The sequence below is a fragment of the Electrophorus electricus genome, chromosome 17 (assembly GCF_013358815.1).
Source record: "Electrophorus electricus isolate fEleEle1 chromosome 17, fEleEle1.pri, whole genome shotgun sequence".
NCBI classification, from domain to species: Eukaryota; Metazoa; Chordata; class Actinopteri; order Gymnotiformes; family Gymnotidae; genus Electrophorus; species Electrophorus electricus.
In genome coordinates, this window is record NC_049551.1 from 9,260,757 (window position 1) to 9,278,394 (window position 17,638).

At 41.0% G+C, this 17,638-nt stretch overlaps 1 protein-coding gene across 1 annotated transcript in view; it reads left to right on the plus strand.

Annotated features, from left to right (window-relative positions):
* The window catches only part of galt (galactose-1-phosphate uridylyltransferase), a 54,566-nt gene that overhangs the window by 20,745 nt on the left and 16,183 nt on the right, over positions 1-17,638 (plus strand). Inside the window, exons 8-9 of the mRNA XM_035535919.1 lie at positions 11,932-12,064; positions 15,160-15,243. Coding sequence (XP_035391812.1) covers positions 11,932-12,064; positions 15,160-15,243 — 217 coding nt within the window. The remainder of the gene's footprint in view (positions 1-11,931; positions 12,065-15,159; positions 15,244-17,638) is intronic.

Sequence of the window (17,638 nt, forward strand, 5' to 3'; positions counted from 1 at the left end):
ACATTCTTGCCCAGGTTGCTGCAAGACGTTTGGAATTTTGGATATGTAAGTTACTCAAAGCTTTTTAAAAACCTTTGTTGATGATGACATGTTCCTGATTGGGGCCTTGTCCTAATTTTGCCAGTATTGTGCTGCATTAAGAGAGCAGTGAGACACTGAAGTGTTGAGCACCACTTGAATACAACTTTAAATGCTTTATCAGTGCTCAGTCAGAAGAAATGGATTTAGAAAAAACAGCTTTTCACAACTGTCATCTTGTGTGCCCGAAAGTTTATCTTCCCCTGCTGTTGTAAATCAAGCGTCTAATGGCTGGGATAAGAAGACTGAGAGAAGATACAGTTAGCATCTGTGCCATGGCGTGGGAATAAAGAGGCACTTTTTATAGCGCTGTGTGATGAGTTAATCATACGCTCTCACATGTCCACTCCACAGCTTCTTGTGGCTACGTCTCTCAGAGTGAGAAAAAAAAAGGCCTTCAGCTTGAAAAGGGCACCTGGGATGCTTCTTTTGATGATAATGACAGCATCTCACTGGCTCTTTTTCCTTTTTTCTTCCCGTCTTTCCTCCTGTGCCAGCTTATGGGGCTGTGGGTAAAAAAAAAAAGATGAACCATCTGTATCACTTCTTACTGAAAGAGAAGTTAGACTAGAGAGTGCTGGACCTCTCGCTAATCCTGGACTTGCCAGCTGGACTAGTTGGACTCGACTGTGACTTTCACACGAGTTGTCACGACAACGGCTCTGAGAAGTTGGAAGTTCAAGAAGGGAGGTGTCTGGGCCCATTTGCTCTTCTAGCCGTATTGTGCTCCTACTGTGATTGATTGACCCTCCTCTGCTAGAGAAGACTCCAATCGTACAAGAGCCCGAGGAAGAGATAGGGGGATTCAATCGCAGATCACTCTCTCATAGATAGTGATTCTTCTGGGACATGTGTTTTCATGTATAAGGTTTTCTGAAATTATGATTTGTCACATGATTTGTTTATTCTTTATTTTTGTATGAGCTCCAAATGTTTTTTGTTGTTCTATACAGTTTGATATTGTAATTATGTTGCTCGTAATTAGTCATCCCCACTGGGGAACAGGTATGAGTTAGTTCATTGGAGCAAAACTGGCTGGAGAGATGAGTCTGCTGGTTCTGTTTATACAAGTCTCTAACAAGTGAAAGGATCATTTTCACTTGTGATCACATTTCTCTGAAATCATAAGTTAATAAAGCTCAGTTGTTCCTCTTGGGCTGTCTGAGTCTGTGTTCCCAACCCTGAATCAGTGTCCTGGTCAAAGTGACTCCGCTCCTGCAGTGGGGATCATCACAGTACCCTAATAGACTGGACAAGATACCTTAAACGCTGTTCTGTGATATTGCTTTGTTCCTATAATGTCCCTGGATCCCCCATTTTGCCTTAAAATTAGAACAATTATTGCCTTTTCTTGTATCTTAGGTCCAGATTTGAGTGGGCTTTTTGTTGTAATAAGATAATTAACTTTGCAAATGCAAATACATTGAATGCTGGTGCTGTTTAGCACATGATATGATTTTGTTCTCACATTTTGCCAATGAAACAGATGAGATCTTATTGCCTGATGTAGTTTCACTCGTTACTAATGCAGTCAGAATTTTTTCCATATGGTAGTTCTATCTCTACAGTTACAACAGATGCATCCAGGCATAATGTATCTGCTCACATCAGTATTCTGCACCATCTCTCTCCCTAATACGGCAGAATATTATGTGACCCTCAGATGAAAACCTGACATATCTCAGCACAGGGAAGGATGCAGTAAACTTCACAATGATTCATCCAAAGGACACACAGGTGTGAAATTCATTCTATACATGTTCCACAGTTAGTGAATAGCCATCTGCCACTTTCTGACTGAGTGGAAAAAAAATGCTACTGCTCACTGTATATTTTTTTTTCTCATTCAGCAGAGCCTGTGTGTTCATTAGTGGGAAACCTGGGTGTAGGTCTGTGTGTGTGCACTTGTGTGAGTGTTTTGTAATGCTGACTTGGGTTTTGAGACAAAATACAACATTGACACTAAGAAGCATTTGAAAGCGGCAAGGCTTGCTGTTTAATGGGGCATGTTTGCCAAGTTTGGGTAAACACTCCTTTCATGTTAACCAGGTGTTTCCTTCTTTCACATGGAAATGAGAGGATGTAAATGCCAAAAGGCTTAACATGCCATGCTTTAATGCACTTCTGGATTCTCCAGCCCGGGTAAGTAATTTCATGTTACCCATAAGACAATAAAAGGTCACTGGCAATATGTTAAATGACACTTCAGGACTCTGAAAGATGGATCCTATGGTCTCACATGCCATGTTTTTTTTTTGTTTGTTTGTTTTTTTGTTTTTTATTTATTTATTTCACAAAGTCATAGCATGGGTTTCCTTTTTGCTTTTAAGAAATTGAATCTTTTTTGGATATAAATTTTAACTTATTCAAGTAATGGGTAGTTGTGATAATTTGCAGTAAATTCATAGACTCTGACAAGGTTTTGGCCATTTTTACCATGACTGCCATCTTATTGACCAGCTGTTTCAGTTTGTTTCAGGCTTATTTAAACTCAAGCTGTCCGATATGCCCCACTGGCTTTCCTCCTGTGGACTGTGTGGGAGATTATCATGTGTTTATCATGTTCCTTAGAACCAGGTTTCCCTCTAAGACCATGCCTCCATTTAGAGCTGCACTCTAGTGCTAGTACCTCTCTGCCCGAGGAGGATGTCCACTTTGCCAGGTGTTAACCAACCATTTTCCTGCCAGCTCTTGTCAGGCAGAGGGAAATACTCTCCATCTCTCTCAGTGATGTAGAATGAATACCTTAGCATTCTTGACCTCTAATGTTCTCCATGAGAGAACAGAAATAGTTTTTGCAAACAATCTCTTTTTTTTTTTTTTTGCTGTTTAGAAGCTATTTATCTATAGTTGTATGCAGTTCAGCATTGTGCATTTGACTGTAGCAGCTTGGTGCTAAATAAAGTATCTCATCCTTTTGTTGAACACAGTTTAGTTGTTTTAGACCCTTTTCATTTTGTTTAAGTCACTTTAGCTATCCAATCTATGGAGTAAAGAGGATTTTATGTGTAAAGAAGCTTAACAAGGAGTTGTGCTTTGTGAAAGTTTAAGCGAAATGTAGTGAATTCAGAAAGTATTCGGACCCCTTCACTTATTCCAGGCTTTATTGTGTTGTAGGTTTGACTTTGAATGGATAAAATTGCCATTTTTATTCATTGGCTTATACTTAATTAAACACAATAATGAACTAATAACATGTGCAGCAATTACAGCTGCAAGTCTTCTTTGTTTTACAAGCTATTGGTCTCGTGGATTTGAGCAGTTCATCCCATTATTCATGGCAGATCCTTTCAGTGTCTGTCACACTGGATGTCAAGGGTCTATGAACTGCCATCTTCTGGTCTCTCCACTGATTGATGGGCTTTGGCTGGGCCACTCAAAGAGTTTTAGAGACTTTCCAGTCTCTCCAGTATTGTTTTGGCTGTATGTCATTATTGTATTGAAAGGTGAACTGTCTCCCCAGGCTGTTTTTGTGCGCTCTTGGAAGAGGTTTTCTTTAATGATGTTCCTGGATTTGGCTGCATTCATCTATCCCTTGGTTTTTACCAATCTCCCTATTCCTGCCCCACAGAAGCATCTCCATAGCATGATGCTGTCACCACCTTGCTTCAGTATAGAGCTTGTATTAGCCAGGTGATGTGTGGTGCCTGTTTTTTGCCAGAGAAAGTTGCTTGCTATTCTGCCCATAGAGTTCAAATTTTCATCTCATCAGGCCAGAGACTCTTTTTCCATAGGTAACCAGAGTCCATTACTTTCCAAGTCCAAGCCAGCCATCATATGTCTTTTACTCAACAGTGGTTTCCTTCTTGTCACTCAACCATAAAGGACTGATTTATGGAATGCATTTATACATTTACCTGATTTATGGATGTCCAACCAATAGGGGCTCCTATTTCTTCATAGGACTTTTGGAGCTTTTTAAGAGTGACCGTTGGGTTCAATTCTACCTCTTTGACCAAAGCCCTTGTTTCCTGAAAGCCCAATTTGGCCCGATAGCCAACTCTAGGAAGGCTCAAGGTTGTGCCAAGCTTCTTCCTTTTCATATTTATTGAAACTACTGTGTGTACACTTACATATTGTTTTATCTATTTGCCTTGATCTATGCATTGCCACAGTTTAATTGTGGAGATCAACAGACAGTTCTTGGACTTCATGGCTTGATTTTTGAGCTGATAGTGCAGTGTAAATTGTAGGACCTTTATAGATCTAGGCATGTGCCTTTGGACATAGTTTAGAATCAATTCAAATTGCAACAGACTCCAAATGAGTTCAAAACATATCTCAAGGGAAATTAAACAGGATATGCATGAACATAATTTGGAATGCTATATGGTCTGGATACTTTTGTGAATAAGAGATTTCAGTTTTTGATATTTAGTAAATGTTCTGAATGCTCTAAAACATGTTTTCACGTTATCATTATGGGTCATTAAGTGTAGATTGATGGGCAAAATAAAAATGGCAATTATATCTATTCAGAATCAAGTAAGGAGTGTGAATACTTTCTGCATCCACTGAATATGTTCAATAAGGGTAGATCAGGGGAATAAGATTAGTGTGTTTCATGATCTTCTGCATTGTTGTAGGCATTGCACAGAATTTGTTGTATCAAGGAACTTGAGACATCAAAATGGAAAGTGAAGGGAGGTGTAGCGCTAATACCCATGGCATTACACCTCATAGCTGCCGCATGTTGTCATGCATTATGTAACATGGTCTGATCAGTCAGCAATTTAAATGTGTTTCAGCCCAGAGAACCCAATATGTGTGGTGTTCATGCTGATTCGGATAACCAAAGAAGGTTCAGAAAGAGGGTCACTGTACTATGTGGGATGCTGGTCCACATTGAGCACTAGAATGTTTGGCTGAATATGTCTGCTAAAAGCTAGTGTTGTATTTCTTTAGCATGCAAGGATTGGTACTGATGTCTTGCTTCTGCTTAAGAAGAATGTAATGATTAGTTAATAAATATTTGTTTTTGATGGTTAGTTTTGCAATCTCTCTGCAGGAGTGGCTGTAGTCTAGTTTGATTTTAGCCTGAGGTCAGAAATCGCCCCAGCAGGCAGGTCCCAGTTTTGGGGAAAGCAACACACAATCTTACATTTCTAATTATCAATAGATGGCCAAAACTGTATGCCTTTGGACATGAAAGCACATGTCATCCATCAAGTAGTCTCAAGGAATGATGCAGGAGGTTCACAAACTTTAGGCCTTTTTTTCAAGCTTCTAGGCTATTTGCGATCCAGTCATAGGAATTAAAGAAAGGACAACACTTTTTCTGGGCTTTTGTTTATTATGCAAATACGTGTTCTAGCTGCCTTTCCAGGGCAGCTGTCTGGAGAATTTAAACTTACCATACCTCTCAGTGATGTTTAACTCTGCTTATTGTTGTTGTTTTTGTTTGCAGTTTATTAAAATATTAATGTTCACACATTCAAAAGAAATCAGACTCAACAAAAGGTGTGATATGACAGGAAGCCTGATTATTGTAGTAACACCAATCAAAAATAATCACCATTGTCTCTATGCAGCTCTCTTCTATGTTATGCAAATTTGATGCAGTGTACTATTCGAAATCCCATTGGACTCTGATTTGCATCCCCAGCCAAACTCATTAGGCTCCAGTTCAATGCTGCCTCACACACATGCAGGCCATGTAGCTCCCTTAGAAAAATGCAAGACAAAAAAATATTTTTTTTTCTTTCTTTCTCTTTTTTAACTGAGATTCTAAGACCAGACATACTCTTCACTCAGGGGAGAAAAAGAGTGAGAGATGTTGAAGCCACAAGAAGCAGCAGCAGCCAAAGGCAAATGTCTGTGAGCCCGAGCTGTCTGCTGAGCAGCTCGCCTTGGAATGCACGCGACGGCCGTGATCAAAGCCAACCTTGCTTTCTTAAGGATTTTGCCTGTGCATCTATCGCAGCTCACTTCTAGTCACTGCATGGTCACTCACTGAGGCCAGATTCCTATAAAAGAAAAGTGACTAGGTAAATGATATGCGGTTGAAAGAAAGTACAGGGGAATGGAGCAAAGTTGCAGAGATTAGAGACTTGTGCCCCCCCCCCCCCCCGAAATCAGTGAATCAGTTCTGCTTGGATGAGGGAGAACTGTGCTGTCCCAGTATGCTGCTGTTTGGAGTCAAACTTTGAAACAAGTGTTGGCATTTTCCCAAACAGCCACCAGCACAAAAGAGCTGAGGTAGAGACCCATCACTGCGACTCTCACTCTGCTATCCGAGCTGTTTAGCTAGATTGGATTTGGCTGAAGCATAGCTTGTAGCTAAAGCTTTCTGGCCTTTCACCTCTCTTAGTGTCAGCTGTGCTCGCACTTGGCTGCAGTCCTGAACCTCTTTAACTTGCAACTTGTAGCTATGCATGTTTGTGCAGTCTGCTTTCACAGAAAGTAGACACACTGTCAGCATTCAGATCAAAATGTAATAAAAGTTTAGAACATCTGTAGCAGTAGATTTTGTTTTTCACTTGCTCTCCTGGTAGTCTTGTTCATAGTTTTCTTCTTGTTTGATCCAAATCATTTTTTTTTAATTTTCATTTTTCAGTTTATGGCTTTAATTCTCCGTATTGATCAAACTGAAGTTAATGCAATAATTGGCTACATCTTAAGCCCTCAGCCATTTATGTTTTACAGAGACACTTTAAAACTTTATCTGAAAACAGTCGAGGTCACTGAGAGACCCTTGCAATGTTTGCTTATGATGTTATGAAGTTTGAGAATTCATCCTCCTTAGCACAAATAACATGCATTGCTAGAGTGCCTGGAGCTCAAAAACAGTGGCAGACTCCTCAGTGGTTTTACTGCCTGGAAGCACAGAAACATGATTCAAGCTGAGCAGAAATAACCATCACACTTATTAAAGTAGGCATCAATAGTTGTGCTGTAGGATGAATACCCTCTTACCAAGCCTAATCTCATGCAATTTGTCCTAATCTTCAGAAATGGAACTGAAGCCTACAGTGCAGTCACTTCCAAGGTTTATACTTTGTGATGGCTAATGGAGACTACTACTACTACTATTGTAATTTTGATATAAATACAGCACAAAAATGCCCCTGAGACAATCCAGCACATAACAGCTGGATTCGAGATGCCAGCAGGTAGAGCGCACATGGAACACCATAACCAAGTGGCTGGCATAGTATACAGAAATATCTGTGGCGAGTACAGGTTGGAAATTCTGAGGTCAAAGTGGGACATTGAAGGTGGAGAAGACTAACCAAGCTAAGATCCAATGAAACTTTGAGATCCAGACTGATAAAATAGTAATGGCTAACCAACCAGAGACATAGTAGTGATGGACAAAGAGCAGAAGAGGGCTGTAGTGATGGATGTAGCAATTCCAAGTAATTGCATCAGCACCAAGGAACACAAAAAGCTCAAATATCAAGGGCTGAGAGAAAAGCTGGAAAAGGTGAAGACAACAATGGTTCCAGTACTAACCGGAGCACTACAGGCTGTGAACCCCAAACTCGGAAAGTAGCTCCAGGAGATCCCAGGAATGACATCCGAGATCTCTCCGTCCAGAGAAGTGCAATCCTGGGACAGCTAAGATTCTACGCAAGACCCTCAAGCTCCCAGGCCTCGTAGACAACCAGAGCTTGAAGGAAAAGGAGACTGCCCAGAGGAGGATGAATGGGGAATATTTTTTATATATATAAGCTATGAATAGGCTATTGGAGATATTTTGATATTTTGTGTTTCTCGGAGTGTAAAGAGGCGCTATGTTCATTAATTGCGTTCTGCTATTTGTGTTCCAAATGCACTCACTACTTGTCGTATAATCCATATGGATCCCTTTCTCTGTCTGCCTGACTGAGTTGGACCTTATGACTCTGTAATTAGGCCTATAATTGTGGTGTTCTTTGGTGGTAAGGGCTTGAGAATTCCTCATTGGGCTGCACAGCTTATGAGATTCAAAGATGAAGACAGTGCATTAAAAGAATCACTGACATATCTTACTGTCAGTGATTCCTTAAATGGGCATTACTCCCCAGAGACGATCACTGCAGAATTCTCTGTCTTGCTGAAAGTGTCATCACAGGTCTTCCGTACTAACAGAAAACAAATGAACACTGCGTAATTAGGAGTTCACTGTTTTTAATATGAGCTGTTGAACAAGACTCAGAATTGGTTTAAATTGGTTAATGATTAATATATTGAAATAAGACATCAGCCTCTTTGATACACACATACATGCACACAGCAGGGGTTAATCAAGGTTTGTGTGTGTTTATATAGCCATATCTCATTTACAGTGGAATGCTGCTTATCACAGCCTCCCCTGGCATCTGGCCATCCCTGAAGGCCTCTGTCCTTGCATGAGCTCTCATTTCTGACAACTTCCCATTTTTTGCCCAACATTCTGCATCTATTTTCAAAACACAAATCACTCAGGCTGGGAAAGCCAAGCACCGTTTAGCATCTCTAGCATAACACCAGGTGCTCCTCGCACACCGGACCCTTTCATGAATTTATCTTGCCGCCTGAGAGGAGATTAACATGAGCCGTTTGTAATGTGGTCCCATCGTTCCGGGGGCCAGGCGAGAAATTGCTGCTGTTGTGAGACGCTGGCATGTCGGTTATGGCCTCTCCCAAGCGTGCTCTCTCACAGACGAATGGGACCACTGAGCCACACTGCATGCCCGTAATCATTTCAACCAGTCTCAGTAGATCGAGCTACTGTCATGTGCTAAGGTCAAACATTTTCTTCAGGTAGAGGGTGCAAAATGTTTAATAACTCAAATTATAATAACTTATTCATCAGATTACTCATCGTTCACATGCAGGGATAGTACAGGGAGAAATAGAAGAGAAGGGAATGATAAAAGAGTGTTCTGAGGTAGACCACTCCCCCCTCCCCTGGAAGTGCTGTCTCCATGGCAACTGCTGTTGTGCCTGCTCCAGAAATTGTTAAATAATTCACTTGTAAATGGTGCCTAATTGCAGATTTAATAACCTATGGTTGTGTAGTCACGTTTTGTAACAAAGCGGCTATGCAATGAAGCTTCCTTATCTGCAGGCCCAGCATTCTTATGCTCTCTGTCTGTGACAGCATGGAGGGAAAGAAGACTTTTCCAGAACATCCTCAGAACTCTGTAAAGTCAGAATGTGTTTTTTTTTTGTTTTTTTTACACATCTATATATCATAACATGATATAAGCTGCCTTTCAAACAGCACAAAGTTACATTGACATTACCGCTGATATGTGAAGTGTAAACAATAAGACTGGATGTAAATAAGCAAGGCTTTGTAGGGGATATTGCTCTCAGATTGTTATCATGGTATAAGCTGAATTTGTACCAAAACACAGCCTTGTTGCAATCACTGGCCTCTCAGTTATGCTAGGCTTTTTTTGTTCCTTCATAGGCTTCATGAGACATTTGAATGGTGGATTGAATACATTTGTACCATCCAGGTCCAAATGGTACTGGCACACAGAAACTCACTGAGGCATTAAGACATACTCGGATTATGATATCAGCTGAGGACATTTAGAGCATGTTGAAAGATAAGGTAATTAAATAATGGGTTTGGAAGACATTGGAAAAGTGGGCCAAGGAGTGGGATGGGCTTCTGTTCATTTGAAGTTAGAACTGTGAGCCCAAGAATCCTACAATATTGCATCATGTGTTTTTGTGGAAAGGAGACAATAGTACACACTTTTGTTCATCAAACCCAACATGTAAAAACAAATAACACATTCTGGAAATCACATTTCTGCTGCATCTTGTGTCTTTCCTGTGTTCCATTCTTGCATCCAGGACTAATTTACAATCCTCCCCCACCTCAACACACACGTACCATCATCTTACTGTCTGGCCCAGGTTTTCTCTCTCTCTCTCTCTCTCTCTCTCGCACTGCAGTCAGTGCATGTGAAGATTGTCGCGAGCCAAGGTTCTAATCAGCTCCCATCACTCACTGCCTCGTGGAGCTGCTCTTTGTCAAATGCCTCCTCATCAGAACCCGGCCTGCTGTAGCAGCCGCCGTCACCTTCAGCCATTTTGTAATCCATCATCAGCTGTCATGTTGCAGAACTGCCTCCCCAGTCTCGTCCTTGGGAGTCTAAGGAAACTAGAGTACAGGAGAAGAGCAGCAGCAAGTCAGGTAGCTTTAATCAGACTATGGCTTGCTTTATGGGGGTTAAATTCCTCTAAGTTGGCCCTTTATGATGGCCTGAAGCCCCATTTTCTCCTCCCCGAGTTGGTTTTAAATAGAGTTGAATGAAGTAGATGAGGAAGGACTGCAGCAAAACTCACTGAGTCAGGGCCCTGACACAAGAGTATGGTTGTGTCTCTCACTTCGAACTTTTTGATGGTATAGCGTGTTCATAACTGGTACAAATTAACAATGGAAAAAAGAAAGCCAGAACATATCATGTTGATCTTACTCAATTTACATTGGCTTCCTTTTAAGTTTTGCACTGATTACCATGTCTTAGTTAAGATGCCTGAAGCTGTTTAAGGGCTTAGCTTTGGCATATATTACAGTGCTCCTGGAGCTCTATCTTAGTCCATCTTAGGCACTTGGCTCCTACTGTTAATCCTAGGATAACTTATAAATTGATTTGAGGAAGATATATTTCTTATATTGATCATAAAGTCAGAAATAGTAGTCCAGAGAATATCCGGAAAAGTCTCTGTAAAAAGCTCTGTGTGTTTAAATCATAATTAAAAAAAATCTTGCTTAGACAGGCCTATGTGTAGTTAATTTGGCCTTTCATTTTAGTTTATATTTTATAGTCTGCACTACTTCATGAATATAGCTGTAATGTGGGAGGCTAAGAAGGATGCAGGAACGAACCATGTTGAACACAGTGACACGTTTATTTCCACATGTAACACAATGAAGACAGCTTAGAACACAGGCTCACATGGTCAAACACTGACAAACATCAACAGCTAAACAAGCCCTTAAACACGCACAGTAATGACATAAAATGAGGAACAGGTGTGATGCACGGGGAGGGCGTGGCCATGCAAACGAACACACACACACACACACAGATGTCTGGAAGTGACAATAGCTTGTTTATTATCATATAAATTATATTGTTAAAGAAATTGTTTAGCAATTTACACATAAATAAGTAATAAATAAATAAATAAATATTATAACAATGTGTGTATACTGTTAAGATAACACTTTATTGATCCCAAAGGAAATTGCAGATTAAATGTACTTGTGCTTTATTATGTCAGGGTTCCCAAAATCCAAACGATTTAGCACCTTTTCACCGCTACACTTCGGCTATGTATTTAAACTTATAAAGACCATATGTATGAGGAGTCTGAAACAATTGGTAATTTTTACAAAGCATTGGGATCTTTTGTGTTGTCACTTTTGATGCAAAAGTCAGGTATATCAGTACCTGGCAGCAAAAAGCTTTTTATTTATGTTGCTGCCAAAATGTTTGACATTCAGTGCCTTTAATAAGTTTAGAAAATTGCTTGATGTCAAGGAAGAAGTACTGTCTGCTGTTTTCTGCATGTCCTTGCAGGTTTGATGATCACAAATTGATTCTAGAAATCATACCATTGTTTTCATTTGTTTAAGTCCTCTCTCAAAAGACAAGGACTTAAAACACTCAGCTGCATTGCTCTTTTAAATGACATGTAAAAATCAAACACCAATATCTACTGGGATCTCTGTGTAAAGCACTTTAATGACATTATTATAACATGTATGGTTGATTAAATGAATGTTACTTGAAATATTACTGAAGCATGGATTGCATATAGCTTTATGTTACCATTTGTCCCTTTGGTTAAAGTATTGACGAGGTGTGTGTGTGTGTGTGTGTGTGTGTGTGTGTGTGTGTACTTCTTTCTCCCGTTCAGGAGCGTGTGGTAGTGGAGAATGAGCATTGGCTAGTTGTTGTGCCTTATTGGGCCACATGGCCTTTTCAGACTCTGCTGTTGCCACGACGACATGTTCTACGCTTTCCTGACCTCACTTCCCAGGAGAGAGATAGTGAGTTTTCCTGCTTCCTCAACCTATGCTATAGGAAGACATTTAATTATACAAGCTTACTTAGTTAAGCCAAATACTGCTCTAGTCTTAGTGTGTGTCCTCCTTATGTGAACTGTGTATGTGCAAATGTGTCACACCCACAAAATGTCATTATTTGCATTTAAGTCTAATTTAATATGAATGGCTTTAAAGACTGTAGTATTTGAAGTTGTCTATCGTTGAGCTGCTTCTGAAATACCATTTCTATTTTGTAAGAGAAAACAAGTGTTCTTAGATGCTGACAACATGAGCAATATCCATCATTTATTTAATTTCTTGTCTATTTTTTGATATTGCCCATTATGGAGAGGTCCAGAATGAAAAGCTCTTTTACGTACCTAAACATTTTTTGTCAAAGCACACGTGTCTCAGCCACAAGCAGCACGAAAGTGTGAGATCTTGACTTGTGCGTCTGATTTTTATTTTTTTATTTTGTCTTGTCTTTTGACCTTTTTGCCAAAGCTGCAATTGCAAAGATCTTTCTTCTACCCGTCACATCATGGAATGTCCTTGACTTTACAAACACCCCACTCATCCCGTGTGTTATTAACATCAACCTGTCAGTGCCAAAAAAGGGAAAGGGGTTAGTGCAAGTGATGAGGGGGGAGCAGAGGCTGCAGTAACGGACGACTCTTCCCTTCCTAGATGACGTGGGCGGGACGTGTGACAAGCCTGAGTGGTTTAGGCATAATCCCCAATGTAAATAAATGTCAGCCGAATTAGTGTGCAGGTCAGCCACTGTCAGGGAGCGTGGCGCAGAGCAACGGCAGATCACAACCCGCCTCCGAGCGTGGCAATTAAAGTTAATTTGCTCAGAGCAGAGCAGTTCCTGTTGGTATTCGCTGTTGCCAGGTGGGGAGGGGTGGAAAGGGCGGGTCTCTAGGCTGCTTAGTGACAAAATGGCACTGACTTTGTAATTGCCTGAAGGTTAGAGTTACTGCACAGTAAACAGCAGATTTTGTGTTAACTTTTAAGATAAACAGTGGGAGTAAATGCAGAAGCAAGCGGCTCCTGAGTGGGGGTGAGCGATCTGATATATATATATATATATATATATATATATATATATATATATATATATATATATATATATATATATATATATATATATATATATATAATATTGTGGATGATCATGAGAAGATGTGCTTGATCAGCTCTTCAAGCGTATTGTAGAAAGTGTGACATTTTATGTTCTCCTACTAATGTTTCAAAACTTCAAAAATACTTATAAAGTTATAAAGTGGATCCACACTACGTTGACAAACCAACAGAATGATTGGTTACAAAATGGCTGTGCTGATTGGCATATTATACCACGTAACATATATGGTCTTTTGTGACCCATTTTAAAAATGATGATCATCACAATAATTAAGGAGTGGTGAAAAAAGGTACTCGATTTGAGCAGTGTCAAAGTGTACAATTAGATATTTCTCAAATTAAAGTGATCTGTAAACCTTGTTTCGGCATTGATTTCCATTTTCAGAGGTAACACAACAAATCTGTTCATCCACTGTATCTAAAGGGACACGGAGTGTGTTTCAGGTCGTAAAAACAGAGCCCCCGAAACAGAGGCCCTGAAACAGATATCTCAGAGGCCCCAAAACATAAACAGTTACAGTACACATTAGAACATTAAAAAATACAATTAAATGAGCAAACGACAGAAAGGGGTGACTGAGACAGATGCATTCTATCTAGATTAGATTATGCCGTTTAAAGCTGTACAATGTGAGATTTAAGACACTGATGCACTCTAGATGCATGGTATGATTATTTTACTAATACTGAATGAAGACAGAGGGCTGCTCAAATAAAGCACGGTGAAAGTTCTATCTGCATTTTATTGTTTTAGTGTACGTTTTACGATTGCAATTCAGATCTTGTATCATTATTGGGTGTAAAAAAGAATGTGATATGGTTTTTTGGGGGGAAGATCACCCACTGCCCCTCCTAAGTTTAAAACATTCTGGGCATGAATCTCAAAAGCTGCAGTATTTCACTTTCCACTCTTATTTTTCATGGTGACGTGACATTCTCATAGATCTTTTTGTGTGTTTTCTATTATTAAACTGATTCAAGCAATGGATTACTGCATGATTTCCCTAGTGTCATGTTTCACAGTGTGTCCTCGAAATGCATTTACCTTTTGCTCGTCTGTCTACCTTTGTGTCCTCTTTACAAATGCTTTATGTATATTTTATAAAAGAGACACCACACATAATATGAATTGAAATTAGTTGTATCTGTCTATTTATTCTAGATACATGTGTAAAATGCTCTCTGTTAAATCTGTTTTTCTAGGATTTGGTGCAAAACAACAACAACAACAACAACAAAAACCTCAATAAAAACCCAAACTTGCACCTTTTACACTATACTACCATAGGGTTAAAGCCTGGGTCTTTGAGCTCACCTATTGTAAGATCTACCCTGTGAATTTGTATCATATAACTCAAGTGTGTATTTGCCTTTTCAGTTTTAATTCAATTTGAATTAGTCATCTGAGCGAGAGGTTTTACAGTGCATTTGCCCAGATGTTCCTATAGGCTGATCTTCATTAAATTTGAGCCATGGTTTTATTGCATTTTTTCTGTCATCTGGACAGCTGTTTCCTTTTTAGTAAAACAAATCCCCTTTTAACCTTCCTTCACCATTAAACGACAGATTTGGTTTTCATACTGCCACTCTCTCAAGGTGAACCTTTTTTCAGTTGTTTTTTTGTTTGGTCATACATAACTGTGTGTGCATGTGTATATGTCTGTCTGTCTCTGTGTGTGTGTGTGTGTGTGTGTGTGTGTGTGTGTGTGTGTGTGTGTGTGTGTGAGAGAGAGCAAGTGCGTGTCTGTGTGTGAGAGCAATTGTGCGTATGTGTGTGCGGGAGGATGAATGCCGTTCTTGCATGTGGTGGCAGAGTCTGGGGTATAGTGTGATGTGTGGGTAATGAAACAAAGCAGGCTAAGCCCAGGCAATATTGGAGGAAAATTGAAGTCAATTCTGGCCAGTTCAAGCTTCTTATCTTTCTCTTTCTCCCTCTCTCTGTCTCGCCACAGGTCTGGCATCTATAATGAAAAGGCTCCTGACGAAATACGACAACCTCTTTGAGGTCTCCTTCCCCTATTCGATGGGCTGGCATGGTAAGAGATGCATTCGATGTGCCAATTATGAGTCTGGAGGGGAAGACAAAGGCAGCCATGGGCTTCTGACAAATGGCAGGTGTTGCCAGTTGTCTGGTTTCCATGGAGAACTTTAGAGAAGGAAAGAGGTGGGCTAAATATGTCACCCCCACCATTCCAGCACTCCTGTCTCCGATGAAGGTGACGCTCGTGAATATCCTTCTGCGTCGTCAGCTGACTGTTGTCTCAGTGTCATTGTGGGACCTGGCGTACCAGAGCAGTGAAGGGAGGTTAAAACGACACTCCACCAGGCGTAAAGCTGTCAGTGCCTTTCAGGCAAATTGTGCATGGAATAAGCGCCATGAAGGCTCTATTCTTGTTATCGTGAAATGTCTCAAATATCTTTTGGCCTGATAATGCAAAGTGCCAGCTTGGGGCTTGTGCATTATTCATGAGAAACACGGTTAATAGATTGCTGTTGTCTCTTGTGAGCCGCTGCCTGGCTCGGAGCATGAGACACTGCCTCTCAGTACGGCTGTAGGTTAGTGCTGCTGTTAAAAGGCGCTAAAAATGTGCCCGAGGTGCAGCATGCCTTAATAAGTGCTTATTTGTGTGTGTGCGTGCGCGTCTGTGTGTGTGTGTGTGTGTGCGCGTGTGTGTGTGCGCGTGTGAGTGAGAGAGAGACTCTTTAGGCCCTTATTCATACTTTCACTCACTATTATACACACTATTGTACACACAGTTGTGTCATACTTCACTCATACACCTTATGCTTCAATCATGCAGTATCAAACTCTTTCGCATGATGTCATACTCTCTCTGTGATAGTGTACTTGTGAGAACTTATAAGCATACTTTCCCTCACACTATTATTAGATTTGTGTGTGCGCATGTTTGCTAGTGTGTGCAAGTGCTTAATAGTTAGCATGAGAAATTTAGTAGTGCATTTATGGGAGTTTAATGTGATATGAAAGGGAGTATGATGGTGCATGCAGGAGAGATTGATGGGGTGTGTGTGAGTGTGTGTGTGTGGGTATGTGTGTGTGTGTGTGTGTGTGTGTGTGTGTGTGTGTGACTATGATGGTGTATGCATGAGAGTGTGATAGTGTGTGTGGGAGTATGATATCATGTGAAAAAGAGTTTGATACTGCATAAGTGAAGTATAATGTTGCATATTTGTGTGTGATGGTGTGTGAGACAGCCTAAATGCCCTCTCATATGTGTGCGTGTATGTGCATGTCTGTGTGTTTCTATAATTCAAGGCATGAGAGGCCTTTCCTGTGGCCTCGCCTTTCATTATCTCCCTCCACTGTGGAATAGGAAGTGGGCTGCTTGATGGAATTCTACGGCTTATTTCTAGCAACGTAAAGGGATATACATCCAGTAACCATGCCAGCCCCAAGGCATTTTGTGCCTTGTGCGGCTCTGTGTTCCGTAAACCTGCTGCCCCCCTCCCCCCATTGCTCCTTTCATGAATGTGGTTGCTGCACTGTCGATTTCAGCCTCCTTCCTGACTAGAGCAGCACTGAAAAGACAACACTTCTCCCGCGCACTGAAGGAGCTGGTATGCGGGCCGACGGTTTTCTACACGTCGGTCCGTGGTCCTCCACGGGCAAAGCCTGTCGCGAGTCACTGTCTTTGAGAGCAGGCAGGATGAATGATGGTGAAAGGTGATTGACAGGTCGCATGCAGCGGGGCCTGCGGTGGTGGGGCTGGTGTGGTTGGTGGGAGTGGAGCAGCTGCTTTAATCCCATATCTTGTTACTGCCTCAGATGGCTGGCCACTGCATGGCCAGTCCATCTTGCGAGAAGGTGAATGGCAGCTTGCATGTCAGGCTCTGCAGATCTGACAGCTGTCGTCTGCTAAACCTGGTCTTTTAAACCTGATGGAAAAGCAGTGAGAAGCACAACTGCATTATTTACACTCCCCTAATCATAAGCACACACACACACACACATCATAACCTCATATGACATTAGCCAATACCATGCAGGTATATGAAATTAACTAAATATGAGGATTTCAACTTATGCTTTCCCTCCCTCCACCCTCTCTATCCCACCTTCTCCGCTCTCAGTTCCCCCTCAATTCCCACTCTCTCCCCCTCTTTTTGACTAACAGCTTGAAATGCCTGTTTCTTCAAATTCATGTTTGTCTGTAATGTTCATTTAGTCTCTGATGGCATAATGTGCAGCTCTCCTGTTGGATTAATTACACCTCTAACACGCTTGGCTGTTGTTCCACACAGTGGTTGCCATCGCCCAGAGCGACCGTCATGCAGATGATCCGTGCTGCTCCACGCAAGATGCGTGCTAGCCAGTTGGGTCCATGCGCCAGTTGGGCATCCTCTAGTGCCTGCAATCAGATTCACCGCATTTAACAGGGAAGCCAGAGATAAGAAGTTATCACTGTGAAC